This window comes from Glycine soja, chromosome 12, assembly GCF_004193775.1.
Source record: "Glycine soja cultivar W05 chromosome 12, ASM419377v2, whole genome shotgun sequence".
Lineage (NCBI taxonomy): Eukaryota > Viridiplantae > Streptophyta > Magnoliopsida > Fabales > Fabaceae > Glycine > Glycine soja.
This window is the reverse complement of record NC_041013.1, coordinates 3,425,390-3,441,591: the sequence shown is the minus strand read 5'-3', so window position 1 is coordinate 3,441,591 and position 16,202 is coordinate 3,425,390. Positions and strand designations below refer to the sequence as shown.

The 16,202-nt window shown below is 29.4% G+C and overlaps 1 protein-coding gene and 1 pseudogene across 1 annotated transcript; one reads left to right on the top strand and one right to left on the bottom strand.

Moving 5' to 3' along the window:
* Nucleotides 1–9,187: 9,187 nt before the first annotated feature.
* On the bottom strand, nt 9,188–11,406 carry LOC114378153 (plastid division protein PDV2-like). Its single transcript, XM_028336694.1, has 2 exons — nt 10,976–11,406; nt 9,188–10,033 (listed from the first exon to the last, which is right to left on the bottom strand). Exons 1-2 carry the CDS (start codon nt 11,168–11,170, stop codon nt 9,365–9,367), a joined length of 864 nt encoding a protein of 287 aa, XP_028192495.1. The 5' UTR covers nt 11,171–11,406; the 3' UTR covers nt 9,188–9,364.
* A 1,314-nt stretch (nt 11,407–12,720) lies between these two features.
* LOC114379688 lies at nt 12,721–15,221 on the top strand (annotated as a pseudogene).
* The last annotated feature ends 981 nt before the right edge of the window (nt 15,222–16,202 follow it).

The following is a 16,202-nucleotide window of genomic DNA, read 5'->3' as shown; positions in this document are numbered from 1 at the left end:
TTGTTTTAGCTCACTGTGTTGGCTATAAATGTCTGTGCAGAAGCTTTTGAGATCATTGAGTTTTAGTTGTGTGCTATAGTAATACGTAGTTTCGTCTTGATGAGAAAAGAAATGCGAATTACCGTATAATATTCAAGAAAAGAAAGGTAGTTTATTGAATTTGAGCATTAAGTTTATAAAGAGTTTGCAATCTTGATCATTACAAATCAACTTCATATGTATATGTGCGTGTGTTACTAATGTATATATGACATAAGTGATTCCGTCATATTTAAGGCATGCAATGGGACCGGTATATTTTGATAGACTGCATTCTATATCCAATTTTAATGGCTAATAGAGATTGAAATTGACCAGTTCCGTGAGTGAACTCCTATCTTCCAAATTTTGCAGACCCAATTGCTTATTAATTAGTCAAGGTTTTAATTCCAAGATATATATAACACCTATATATTATGATCTCTCACAGTAGCGTCCCAAAAGACCTGGACTTTCGGAGGTCATGTTTCAGACTCATCGAGGGAAAGGGGGGAGATCCATAATAATCCTTTGGGCCAGTTTTGTTTTGTTGCTTAAATAGTCCACATTAAAGACTTGTAGGATGCCAACAATTTTAATTAGTTTGTGAGAAACGGTTTTAATATAAGAACATCAGCAATGGTTCTTATAAAAGGACTATTACATCAGTAATTTCAATGATAAAATTGTATCAGAGTTTAGAAAGCTTTACAAACAGTTTCCACATTTTGTTTTCGTGACAGTTAAGTCCTTTATACATTATTTTCTTTCAAGAGTTAGAACATTGTAGTATTTGATTTTAGTTTTTAGACTTGACCCAAAAGGGAAAAAAAAGTAGAAGTGATTTTGTATATGAATTTAATCATTATAATTCATTATTATTTCAAAATTTATAAATCTAAAACTGGCAATAAACTTCTAGCTGACTTAATTATTCAATAAATATTTTTAAAAATTAAAAATAAGATAAATAAAAATGATACTGTTGTCTTGTATGACACTGAAGCGGTGGATCAAATACTTTAGCGGAATGATTGCATTTGACGAATACAACAGTTTTAGTAAGTGATTCAAAGATTGAATTACAATTTCACGCACGATGGAAGGTTGATAATGAAGTCCTAAAAAATAGAGTTATTGATCATAGAGCATCATATATTAAATTTTTGGAACACCCACGAAGGCACGCATTTTAAATCAATCAAAATCAAGCCTCACTCAAGGAATTGTAAAGACACTGGAAAATGGGACTACGAACATGAGAGAATTAAATCCGTAGAGAAAATAGAAGTGAAGAAAAATATAATTTCTAATGACACATTTGGTTTGGAGGATGAAAATAGAGAGAATAAAAATAAAAAAGAAATTTTTGAAAAAGTAAAATGTAAAAAGAGTATATTCTACTAAAAAAACACATACTTTCTCTTCAATGGAAAAAAACACGGGGTAGGTGCACGAAATCTGAAGTATAAGGAAACACAAATGGACTTTGATTTTGAAACCCATCCAATAGCGGGTTGACGGAAAAAAAAACACCAAATATGTGTAAACAAACTCGGAAACTAGAAGAAATAATTTTTTGATGGGGCATAATTTTTTGTTTCTTTATGTAATATCTCATTTTTTTAAAATAAATTAAAAATAATTTTATTTAAAAATAAATATAGTTTTAAGAAAATAATGAGATTTTTGTGATTAATTAAATATAGAGAAATAATTTTATTAATTAAAATAATAATTTTAAGGTAAATAAAATAAATATATATTCTTAGAAAATAAAAATGATGTTTTATTTATTCATTTGATAATGAGTAAAATAGATTTTTTTTAATAAAATAAAAAAAATAGAGTAAATAATAGACTGAGAATACTCTAGTTATAAATAAAGACTATTAAGTCAGTTTTTGCAACTACTCTTTTTTCCTCTCTAATTCGTTTTCTCTTTTTCCTCTCCCAAAATTCTCTCTCAGTAAAACTACGATCTCGGACTTGTTAACTGTTGAATCGTCATGAAATTTGAACACCCGGTCTATAACTCATTTTCGCACATCCCCACCATTGGGATTTGTGAAATAATGTATGTGATGAGAGGAATGTCCCTCGCATGTAACTTTTTTTTCCTGCATACACTTAAATATATCTCAGTAGAACTACTATTTTGAACTCCTCAACCGTTGGATCATCGTGAAATTTGAATATCAGGTTTGAAACTAATTTTCGCACATCTCTATCATTGGGATTTGCAAAAAAATGTCTGTGGTGAGATAAATGTCCCTTTCACATAGATAGTGAAATATAGGTTCAAATCTCTTCTCCTTCTCTCTAATGCTTGAAAGCCTTAGCAGAACAATCAGAGGAAAAACTTGAGAAATCTTAGGTAACCGCTAGAGACGCTATTATTAATACTGGACTACACAAGTGAGTCAGCTTAAAGGTAAGGGATAAATTTATCATAATTGGGGTTAGAATGAACATGTGTAGGAATCCTTAGAGAATCAAATTAGGATTTATTTTGGGATGTTTACTGTATTGTGATTCTTCCTTTATGATTATAATTACGACATTGTTGTGCTTGATGAATAAATTGATGTCTTGATGCGAATTAGTTGATAAAATTGAGTGCTCTTGATGTTTTCATGTTTCTGACCTATGATTTTGATTCCTTTGATTTTGATATGATTATGTGAAATTGTTTGAGGGGTTTAATCATATGAACATAACATATTAATATTATTATTGTGTGACATATATATAATGCATGAGGCATGATAACGTGTTATCTTGGGATTATGGAAGTGTGATGAACTATATGAAAGTGACAAGTTGAGTATGTGTTAAATTGTGAGATCACACATGTGTATTGAGATGTCGTGTGCATTGAGTTGTGAGTTATGAATCGTACAATCACACAACTGTAATACCCTTTAAGGGCGACGAATTAATGCGCAATGACTATTGTGATGAGATCCATTGTGGGAACCCGACGAGTTTAATCACTTTGAGGCGTGACGAGTTAAAATCATTTTGAGAACAATTAAGGAGTTGTGTGTTTTGTACAATTCATAGATAGAGTATGCGTGCTTAAATGTTTTTTGGGTTAAACCTGAATCAGGAAGGAGAGACCCTGACGGACTCTTCGGAGTGTAGGCATTGAGGGTAAATACACTTAGTTTGAATGTTCCTTAAAGCATATGCTGATCCCATATGGTTGGAGCGTTCTCGTAAAACAGAGGACCCTGACTGGTCTCCCCAGGATCTCCCTATGATTTTACCTAGTGAGAGTGACTTGACTTACTAGTGTGTGATTTGTCTTGTCATGTACTTCTGGCCGTCTGACGAGATTTTTCACTGACATGGTACCACATTACATATAGGATTGAGTTTTAATATATTTGTTGCATAACACTTGTATATTGATCGATATTGATTGGTTGAATGATATTGTGTTTTGATCCTTGAGTACATGAATAATGTGAAAATGTGTGAGACGTTTAATGTTGAGATGTGATGTTACGCGATAAGTGGTGGAATGACATGAGTTGTAAAGTAAATTATATTTCATTTATATGATATGTATATCTATGTTGTCTCATTTCTCTCTATTAGTTAGAAATGTGATAATTAATTCCTTGTATGTTGTTTGTGTTTGAATCATGTGATGATCTCGAACTTTGTGTTCGTGGGAACAGATGATTAGTTAAATGACTATGGAGAACATCATGCTAGAGGAAGTTGGAACATAATGCTTTGATAGGATGTGACATTGGGATATGAGGTTCCGTATTAATTGCATGAAATTCTGGACATGTAGTTTTTATCATTTTGTTTTACATATTGAGTCTTTAATTCATTTTTTAGAGTCTTGGACAGTCTTATTTTGAGCTAGAAATATTTTTAATAAGTCTTATTTAGTATTAAGTCTTATTTGGTAACGTGAATGTGATTTTTTTACTCACATGAATTTGTTTAAATGATTTAAATAAAATTGATTTAATTAAATTTTAGATTTTTATATATTTTTCTTAAATATAAGTATGTTGGGATAAAAGGTGTTACAGTTTTCATTAATCCCATGATGTTAAGCCAAAATTGGAATAGTGGTCCTTCGTTTAATTGAATAATCTCCATAATTGAAAACGTAAATGTGCCTCCTGTTCAAATTGTATATTTGCGTTATAAATACGTCAGTTAATTAGTTTTTCTCAATAAAATGGAATACATGTAATTGGAAACTTTGCTATTAAATAAAGTTACTATATATGGACAATTGGTAGTTAACTCAAATTTTAAGAATTTAAGGAGAATTTGTATTTCCCCTGTTATGTGGTGTGGGGCCATTCGAGATTCCATCAGCAGAGACAATATAGTGTCACATGTGCATCCTCTCAATTCACAAGCAAAGGTGTTGGATGGTAGGATACAGCAATTCTGAACTACTTTCTGATTTCATAGACTACGTACACAGCAATCATCACGTGGGTCCCACTGAAGAAGACTTTCATTTTAATCATATACGTAAGAATAAAAAATATATCATATTTATCTAACTGAGATCTCCCTCATACTCATATTACATATACTTTTATGAAATCCCTGGTAGTACTCACGTACCACTCTGAGATTCATTCTCATTGACTTATAAGTAGTAACCACGCTTATGTTAAAATTTGTAAATAATGTTGACTTCAAACGGTAAACTTGCATTTTGGACTCATTACTGGTCTGTTTCCCCTTGTGATCAATGCAGAAGAAAGATATAAAAAGAAAGGCAAGGAAACAATAATAGTTTCATCTTTCATGAAGAAGAAATTTTTCAATATCACATGACACGTTAATAAAATTAGTAATTTAGAGGAATGATAGACTTCTGGATATCACGCTGAGAGGTTAACAAAATTAATTATTGAAAAAAAAGGAGAACATTCTACGTTTATTTTGTGTCACTACATTAGTACATCAATTGTAGTTGATATATTTTAAGAAAATCAATAACTTCTCACATTAATAATAATTTAAATTATTCATAATATTTAATTTTATATATTGAATTAATATGAAGGAAAAATTATTAAATAAAATAAATATAAAAATTTACATTAATTTAATATTATTATATATCTATATACAAATTTATTTATTTTTTATAATTAGTTACTTTAAAATATATTTCTAAAAAAATAATAAATTAAATTTATGATTTTAAAGTTAAAATAATATAATATAATGTGAAAATAAAAAAATAAAAAAATTATATATATATATATATAAATTTTAAAATAAAACTATCGATAGTTATATTCAATGTTAATTATTTAAATTAGAATTAATTAGATAAGCGTAAATTAATGATTAAAGACTAATAGTTAATATAAATATAAGAATTTTTACATTATTTTTATTTTTTAAAATTTTATTTTATAAACTAATTTTTTTAAAAGCTATAAATGTAATAATTAAGTAATGAATATTATTGGCTTGACCTTTATATAAAAATAGGTATATGTAAAAATATGTTATAAAATTTGTCTTATGACAAAGTTAACAATATTTTTTAATTTTAAATTATGTTTTCTAAAATAAATTTTTGTTTAATGATAAAAAAAATTAATTATATTTTAAATTATTTTAATAAAACATTGAAGTTACAAAATGAATATCAATAAGATTTAATGGTTACATGTATTAAAATACTATTAAATCATATTAAACAAAATTAGTAGGAAACTATTATATATATATGAACGAGTTTTCAATTAAGTTAACTTATTTGTGAAATATAATTTTCAATTAAGTTCATCTATAGTCATTTAAATGTATTAACCCTAATTATATAATTTTAATATTATTTTAAATCATAATTTTCACATTAATAATAAATTAAATAATATTTAACTATGCTTTATTTTATTTTTTTATAAAATAAGATATATATTTCATAAAAATAACTAAAAATATTTATAATATTATGTTCTGTAAAATAACATATTAAATTTGTCTAAGATATTATTATTATTATTATATATAATAAAATAGTAGACATTATTATTATTATTATTAAAATAGCATAATATAGCGGAAAAATAAAAATTCATATATAGCAAAAAGCACTGAAAATGTAATTTTATGTCTTCTAATTATAAACTTTCATATAACAAGTTATATTAAATTTTATGATAATTATATTAATGATGATACTTTATTAATTGACGGTATAAAAAATTTATGTCAATGAAACTTTAAGTGTCTTTGATTTTATTATAAAGTTTAATTAATTAATTTATTTGGATCTTAAAATAATTAGTTTGATTTCACTTACATCTTGTTAGCGGAAAGATGGTTAGTTTATTAGTTTGATTATATTAATTACTAGTTTATTAGTTATTGTTGGCGAAAACATTCGAATAGACTACTTATCTTTCCCTTTTTTATTGTTTATAACTAATTCAATGTTATATCTCCTAATAAATGAATATAATTTATTAGATAAATATATGCAATCATATATCAACAAGTGAAAATGTTCTCAAGACTTAAACTCTAACCTTTAGATTATAAAACAACAAGGAATCATATATGCTACGAAGCATTCTTTGCATGAAGCAATACGTGTTAGTTTTCCAAATCTATGTAGTTGTGTTTTTAACGGAATACAAGGCAAGTAAATTTAAAAATTAACCAATCAGCATTCTTCATATGTTTTTTACGGAAGTAATTTTGTACCTATTAGCATTTTCGTAAAACAACATATCACTATGCCAAGGCTCACCCTCAGTGTAATGACATATAAATTAGAAAAATATTAAAAATTAATATGATTATCATGTGTTTACACCTTTTAAAGTATGCTAGTTTACAAGATATGTTTTCCCCAAAAAATCATACATTACAAGTTACACGACCATGATGTTCTTCTACAAGTCACATGGCAATGCCTTACATAAAACAAAAGATACATTGCAAGCTATATAATAACACCTTAAGAAATATTATTAAGGTCAAATTGTAATCTTGATGTCCTCTAATTTTAAATCCTCGTTTTTCTATCTCATATTTTAAAATCAAGACAATTTTGATTCTCATATTTTTAAATTAAGATATTTAATTCTCCTATTTTTTAGAATAAGTAATTTTAGTGAGTTCAATATAATAAAAAATAAAAAAACATTTTGATAGAAGTTGAACTCAAAACTTTTTATATTTAAAAATAAAACAATAAATTACTAACCCACATGTTTTATTTAATTAATTTTATAAACACTATTTTACATGTATTATTAATAAGAGTTATTAATTTTTTAATTATAAAAATTTATAAATTAATAAAACATTTAATATTTAATTTTATATTATTTATTTTTATTATAAATTTTATTTTAATATAAATCAATAAATTTTTATATATAAAAATTTGTTCTTATTTTATTATAATTTTAAAAAAATACATAAACTAATATATGGATTATTTAAAAAAATATTGTATGTAATTCAAAGTACGCAAATTAAAAATAATATTTGAAAAATCTAAAAAATTAAAAATTAAAAATTTATTACTTTTTATAATTAAAATAAAAATTTACATTATTTATATATAAAAATAAATTTACATAGTTTTTATAAATTAAGTAAAATATTTTATATAAATAATTTACATGTTAATTTATATAATTTTATTTATTTATATAATTGGTATTAAAAAATTATTTATTGAATAATTTTTTAACAGTTAAAACAAAAATATTAACATGTAAGTTTTGTAAGAAATTAAATATTAAAGTTTTATTAATTTATATAATTAGAATAAAAAATAATTTACATATTAAAATAAATTTTTGTAATTTGTATAATTTATATATTAATTAATGTAATTATATTGATTTATATAATTAGAGTAAAAATAATCTATATATTAAAATTAATTTACAAAATAATTTTTTTAAATAATTTATATATTAATTTATGAAATTTAATTATAAATTGATAAAATTAAATAAAAATATATAAATGATATAAAATAAAATTAAAAATATTTGTATATTAAATTATTATTTTTAATTTGTAAATTTTATAATTTGAAAATTTTAATATTTTTTAATTAATGATACTTTTAAAATAGTATTTATAAAGTTAACTAAATAAAACAAATATATTAGTAGTTTATTATTTTATCTTTCACGAGTTTAACTCTTATCACGATCTTTGTTATTTTTTCATTTTATTTAATTCATTATCATATAAATGTCACAACAATATCAATATAATATATCCCATTAAAGTTAATATTTAATTTTAAATAATTAATTAAATTACAAAAAATATGAAAATTACTTATTTTAAAAATAGATCATGTTTTGATTTATAAATAAAGAGGACCAATTTTTTTTTTTTATAATACGAGAACTAATACTTCTCACGTAGCACTGTCACTTATAATGTATATTTTATTTTATTTTATCCTTTTATCGAGACAAATGATCTCAACACTGACTGTACATCCAACCACCATCCCCATTTATTTAAACACTAGCTTCCAACTACCTAGGTGAATTGTATTCCCTCAACTCCTTTCTTTAATACAAGAATCTCCCATTTTTTATTCAATTTAACCTTCACAGTATTAATATAATACAATGTAGTTATATAATTAATATATTTATCCTTGCAAGGATTTTGTGGAGACCAAGTATAGCTGGGGATTAATTGGTTTGAGCTATCTACACAAAGCAACCGATTACAATCATATAAGATCGTAGGGTTATTTTTATGCTGATTCAATTGTGGGTGAAGAATTCCCACTTCCTTCCGTCATACCCTCGGCCACAAAGGCAACGACTTCCTACTATCCAAGATGTACCATACTATTAATACAAATTTGAATGAATGACACGAGCATGTGACACTCATCAAACACATCAAGGAAAGAGAGGAGAACGAGTTAAAGGTTTTGAATACCTAATCTTTGGGTGCAAAACGCCCCAACCCAAGATAACCTACATGTACTCCCATCAAACGATGATGCACAGCATTAATGCCTTGCCATAACTTCAAAAATAGTGCTTCAGGTAAAAACATCAAGAGCAAAATATCATACCCTTAATGCTGGAGGTAGAAACGTCCAAACAAATAATCGGTAATCGAGAGCATATTTTTCTAAGTATAAGTGGGGCCTCAGTTCAAAATTTCTCCCATTTTCAAAATAAAGGATCAACTGCAGCACTTACCAAAATCAAGACAATCAGCCACTGACTATAATATTTTAAATAGCATATTGACAAAAGGTAGAACAAAGTAAAAAAAAAAAAGGGAAAAGTGAGTGAAAGATATACAATACGTAGAACCAGTGCTATTGTCAACCACAACCATAGTTTATATCAGGTGTAGCAGCAACAGCTGAAAATGGAATTTCAACTCTCTCTTTCACTTGGCATCGAGCTTCCCCATTTTCCCACACCAGAATTCTCCCTGGTGGACACTGAATATTTGATCTCTCACCCCCATTTTTAGTTGTCGATCTCTCATTTTCTACTCTGTGACACCAGCCTTGCACACTGAAACGAGTGCCTAACTTAGGCACAAAACCAGACAAACTTAATATTGATACCACGCCAACTACCGTGAGCATTGTTTTGGCTGCAGAAGTTATAAAAAATCCCAATCCTTTTCTCGAATTTTTAGCCCCATTTTCAACATGATTTTGCTCTTTTTCACTGAGACTATTGCTCACCTCAATCATTGGGTCAAGCGTGATTAACCCATTGCGACCAGACTTGTTCACAGAAGGGATCTGTGAGAGATATTCCTTGTCCATAGACACAGAGTATGGAGGGTGGCTAGGATACGGTGGAAGTAATAGATCATTGTTGGGCTCCACTGTTTCACTAGCAAAAGTGGAAGCTTCATTTATCACTTCTAATTCCTTACCTTTGTACTCCCTGAGCTTGTCAATTAACATTTTGCGACTGCTTTCAATTTCAGCCAAGGCAATTTCTCTTTCATACTGCTGTTGTTGTTGCAGAACCTGAAAATTGCACATAATATATATGATTCCCAAACTATTATCTTATTCACATTTTTATTATTTTCTCCTGGCAAAGCATAACAATAAATCAGAAAAACTTTAAAAATCATCTTAACAGCACTAACACAAGTTCAATGCTACTAACCTCATAGTACTAATAAACAAAATCATATTCTTGTAGTGGTACAAAGTAGCAAAGGGTGTGAAAGACTGAAGGCATTGGCATATTGATCACTAGTTCCTATGAGTCGAATTTCACTTCACATTGTGGATTTGCTAGGTCAAGAATGAGGAAACCATTCATTTAGAATGTAAATGTACAACGGAACCATGTACTTGTAAGAAAGCAAAGTGTATACACCAAGTTTTCACAATAATCTAATCAAGCATCTTATGCAATTTGTATGGAAAACTATTAAAACAATAAAAAGTTATTTTCACTAGTGTAAAAACTTACAAAAAAAAAAACATGAAATGTAAGTAACATAGTATTTCTGTAATTAAAAGTGAAAACAGAAGAAAAAAAAAAAACATTTTCTCACACCTTACAACTTTTAAAATATTCTTGACTGCAAAAACTATGGTGGCAGCTAATCACAGCCTAATTATCGAGCATGAACATATCCCAGCTAGTGTAGCTAGTTTCATTACCACATGAAGTGTATTAGTATTAAGTGACAAGAATGAACCGAAGCAAGCATCATAATAACAGAAATATTCACACTTGGAAGAAAGTAAGCGACAAAAAAATAATTATAACTGTCTTTGAGACACCAAAACAACAACCCAAATCTCAATGTTACTCACTGAAGCAGAAGCAGCAGCAAATCAAGTAATCAACCATAAAACCTTATCTAAAGTAAAGACAACCTACGACACCCTAAAATTCCCAATCACTAAAAAGCCCCGAATAAAAAAACCCTAATTTTGAAATGAGTGTACCTGCAAGGAAGAGAGCTGGGTCTCCAAGGCTTCAAGGGCATCGCAAATGTTGAGAAGGCGTTCGGTGGCTTCATCGTCGTCGTCATCGGCGTGCGGCGAGGGGCCATTAGAGGTGGCTCTTTGGATGCAGTTGCTGATTTTCAAACGAAGTTCTGTGGCTCTCGCCAACACTAACCCTATGCCTTCCTCTTCCATTGATTCCTCTCTCTCTCTCTCTATGTTTTTTTTTTTCTTTCTTTTGTTGGGTTCTATTCTAACCCTAAAGGGAAAAGTTTGATATGAAATAGAAACCCGCCAAAATATACCCCTCTCTGCTTCCTCTATCGCTGACCCAGTGGTGGGTGGGGATTCTGATTTAGTGACTGTGGTGCTCCCAAACAGAAAGAAAATCTACTCTCTTCAAGCATTATGTGTTTTGTCAAACTTCCCAAACAGACAAATAATATGGACACATTTTATCATTTCCACAAAATACTACTACTATTTGATTTTTCTTCTGTTCTTTATTATGGGACGGTAGGTTTTTGTATAAACCGTATTTGAAATTAAAATTATTGATTAAGATCAAATAATTTTGAGCTAATTAATTCATGTATGTGTGGTGATTTATGGATAACGGTTGACATAAGTGAAACTAATTTATATCCTTTAATTAACTAATTCAATATTTGTAATTTGATGGTTGATTATTAGGTATAAAATAAATTGTGTTGGAAAAAAAATATCTATTTTGTGTGTATTTAGGGTCCTTAATAAAAATGTGTCACTCTTTTCAAAAGAAAGAATTTCATATTAATATGATGGTGAGAAAAATAAATTGGTGGCTCATGGGACCTAATGATTAATGAATATAAATTACATTTTTAAGCATATATTTGTCTTGTTTTATATTTCAAAAGATTGATTTTTACAATGGAATTATTGTAGTAGAAGGAGTTAGTTCTTTGTTATCAAAGTTTCAATGCCCTCCGCCGACATGATATGTTATGCTTAATACATAATAGTATTTTTTAAGCATATAATTAAAAATTCGATCGTCCATATAGATAAAAAAAATTATTGAAGAAGTTAACTCTTTAAATGAATAGTCACTAATCTATATCTCATAACAAGAGAATATATTTTGCCAAAGTTATAAAAATTAAATCAATTGTTGATTTGGTTAAGATATTGGATTGATGGATCATTAATCATCAAACAAGTAAATCAGTAATTGAATTGCACGAATTGATGTAAGTAACATCAAATGAAATATGTAAATTGTGTCATAAATATAATAATTAATCAAAATAGTTTGGTGGTAAGTTGATCTATTAAACAATATTCACCCCTTTGGTTCCACAAAAGATGACATATGTTAGAAAATAAATAAATAAAAATTATGTATAAGAAACAAATAATAATTATGTATGTATGTTATGTTTAAATATTTGAGAACTTGTGAAATATACAAGTATAAAATAAAATAAAATAAATATTGATTTTTTTTATTTTAACAATTAAATTCATGACAATTAATTTTATCTATTTTGATGAATCCCATCATAATCTGAGTTGTAATCATGAATTATTGTTGTACTTAAGAAGCTTTTTTTGACAAGGAAGAGATGCTTCCGATAAGGGAACCAAATGAGAAAGTCACACAAGTTCACGTGCATCTTTATTCCCATTTCTTTTGATATATATGCATGCATAAAGGAGCGTGAATTAAAATACAAAGCAAGCCTAGAGCATCATGACATATATTCAATGTCTTGATGTTTTAGATAAATTAAATATTTTTGTTTGTCCAAAATTTTTGAATGGTGTTAGCCTTTTTATTTTGGTCCTAGAAGGAACAAACAAGCAATACTTACATTTTCAAAAGCAATAGCCAGTGGCAATGGCAATTAGGTCCCTGAGAGTGAAAGATGCTATGGTATACCGTGACCATGTTCAAGCAATAAAATCTGGTTTGGTATCAAGTATTTTCACTTGTAATCAACTCATTCACCTTTATTTCAACCATGGCCTTCTCCAAGAGGCCAACAAACTGTTCGATGAAATTCCCCACCCAAATGTATTCTCTTGGAATGCCATAATCATGGCTTACATAAAAGCACACAACTTGACTCAAGCACGAGCCCTTTTTGACTCTGCCTCTCAATGAGATTTGGTTTCTTATAATTCCATGTTGTCGGCTTATGTTGGTTCTGGTGGGTATGAGCCTGAGGCACTTGATTTGTTTACTAGAATGCAGTCTGCTCATGAGACAATTGGTATTGATTAGTTCACTCTCACAGCCATGCTTAACCTTGCTGCCAAACTACGTGTGCTGTGTTATGGAAAGCAGATGCATTCGTATATGGTGAAAACTGCAAATGATTTAAGTTTGCTTTGAGTTCTCTCATAGACATGTACTCCAAATGTGGCTCCTTTCAAGAAGCATACAGTTTATTTGGGGGTTGGGATGAGATGGTGGACTTGGTTTCAAAGAATGCAATGTTGTAGGGAAGGAAAGATGGGCATGGCCTTAAATGTATTTCTGAAAAATCCTGAATTAAATGATACTGTGTCTTGGAACACATTGATTGCAGGATACGCCCAGAATGGCTATATGGAGAAATCACTTACCGTGTTTGTTGAGATGATTGAAAATGGTATTGGTTTCAATGAACACACTTTAGCAAGTGTTTTGAGTGCCTGCTCTGCTCTAAAATGTTTAAAACTTGGCAAGTCTGTCCTTGCTTGGGTGTTGAAAAAGGGTTACAGTTCAAATCAATTTATTAGCAGTAGCAACGTAGCATTGTTGACTTCTACTCTAAGTGCGGGAATATCAGATATGCAGAGTTAGTCTATGCAAAAATTGGGATTAAATGTTCATTTGCAGTTGTGTCGTTGATTGCAGCCTACTCATCTCAAGGTAACATGACAGAAGCCCAAAGGCTTTTTGATTCACTGTTGGAAAGAAACTCGGTTGTGTGGACAGCTTTATGTTCTGGCTATGTCAAATCACAACAATGTGAGGCAGTCTTCAAACTTTTCAGAGAGTGTAGAACTAAAGAAGCACTAGTTCCTGATGCAATGATCATTATCAGTGTGCTTGGTGCCTGTGCAATGCAAGCTGATCTTAGTTTGGGAAAGCAAATTCGTGCTTACATCTTGAGAATGAGATTTAAGGTGGATAAGAAATTACTGAGTGCTTTGGTAGATATGTACTCAAAATGTGGGAATGTTGCATATGCCAAGAAAATCTTCTGACTTGTTACTGGTAGTGATAGAGATGCAATCTTATATAATGTCATGATAGCTGGTTATGCTCATCATGGTTTGGAAAATAAAGCAATTCAGCTTTTTCAGGAAATGTTGAATAAAAGTGTCAAGCCTGACGAAGTCACTTTTGTTGCACTTTTATCAGCTTGTCGACGCCATGGATTAGTAGAACTAGGAGAGCAATTTTTTTATTTCCATGGAACAAGATTACAACATATTGCATGAGATTTACCACTATGCATGTGTGGTTGATATGTATGGAAAGGCTAATCAACTAGAAAAGGCAGTAGAATTCATGAGGAAGATTCCCTTACAGATAGATGCTACAATCTGGGGAGCATTTCTTAATGCTTGCCAGATGTCCAGCGATGCAGCACTTGTCAAACAGGCAGACGAGGAACTATTAAAAGTTGAGGCAGATAACGGATCTAGATATGTGCAGTTGGCCAATGTCTATGCTGCCAAAGGGAAATGGGACGAGATGGGAAGAATAAGAAAGAAAATGAGAGGATACGAGGCTAAGAAGCTTGCTGGTTGCAGCTGTATATATGTGGAAAATGGTTTAAATGTATTTACTTCTGGTGATAGGTCTCATTCAAAAGCAGATGCAATATATTCAACTTTGACATGCTTGAATGGGAAACTGTATTTATTTTTCACAGAACAGAAGCAACTTTATGAAATTCAGGGTGATGTTGAGGATATATTTTGATGGTTAACTAGCCAATGCCACTAAAATTGGATGCTCTACCATATAGGGATCATAAGACCACCATTCAATGCAGCATGCTTATAGATACTATCATAGGCAGACCTACATAGGATTGAGGGGATGCAAATGCACCTCCTGACCTTGAGAAAAATACATGTATATATTAGTGTGGTTATTTTTTGCCATCTCCTATCTTCATAATCTGGGCCCGCTACCCCCAATTTTTCAGCCATTGTCAAATTTTGTTTTTTATTGGATAGTTTGTCTTGTGTTTTGTTCTATTTTAAGCTCACTAGTTACTTTTACGCTTTATTCAACTGCATATTTCATGTGTATGATAATTATGATTTTTAACTGTGGTCCACAACCACAATTGTGGACACAATGTAAATCTTTTTAGACTTACGGTAACCGCATCACAAATGCAATTGTAGCCGTGTCAATCATATTTTCCCACAATATCAAGAATTGCAACGAAATTGTAACTGCAATTGCCAAATTGTAACCACGACCATGATTTAAAATCACGATGGTTATAATCACTACTATTTTTAAAAATAAATTGCCTTCACTAGTTCTGGGTCCTAGATCCACCACCGATACTATTGCGGCAAGCAATTGGATTTATAGTCAATGGGAATAATAGTCCTGCAACAAAAATGTTTGGAAGACTATTTTTTTCATTAAAGTGTATTTCGAAGAGATGTAAGACAGATTTTAGAGGCAAAGATTCCTTCGCTTTACACCCACCTAGTTCAACTCATCATCTTACTACCCAAATTTAGGCATTGAAAGGATGATGATATATTTGCCAGCTATATGACATGTCCTCTTTAAATACATACAGATACATAGGTATGCATTTTTATAGCCTAATGGTCCAGTATGTTTTTGCTGTAAATTTCTCAAGGTATTCACAAATTAATAATTGAACCCGTGTTAATTTATCTGATATTGTTGCATCCTATCCTATCACGGTATTTCTTGGCAAACGCAGTAAAGATCAACACAACCACTAGTTGGCAAAATGACCTATAAATCAACTATCACGATGCAAACTATAACATTGTTATTTAATGTAATGTTGTGGGTAAAAGATGATCACATTAAATTCTTATTTATAATGAGCAAATAGGATTAATATTGATTATATGAGATCAATCTAATAATGAGTAATAAGGACTAAATCATTAATTATTATCTAATCATAAATAACAAAATAATATGTATAGAGCTTGTTACAAATGTGGTCAAATCTGATAG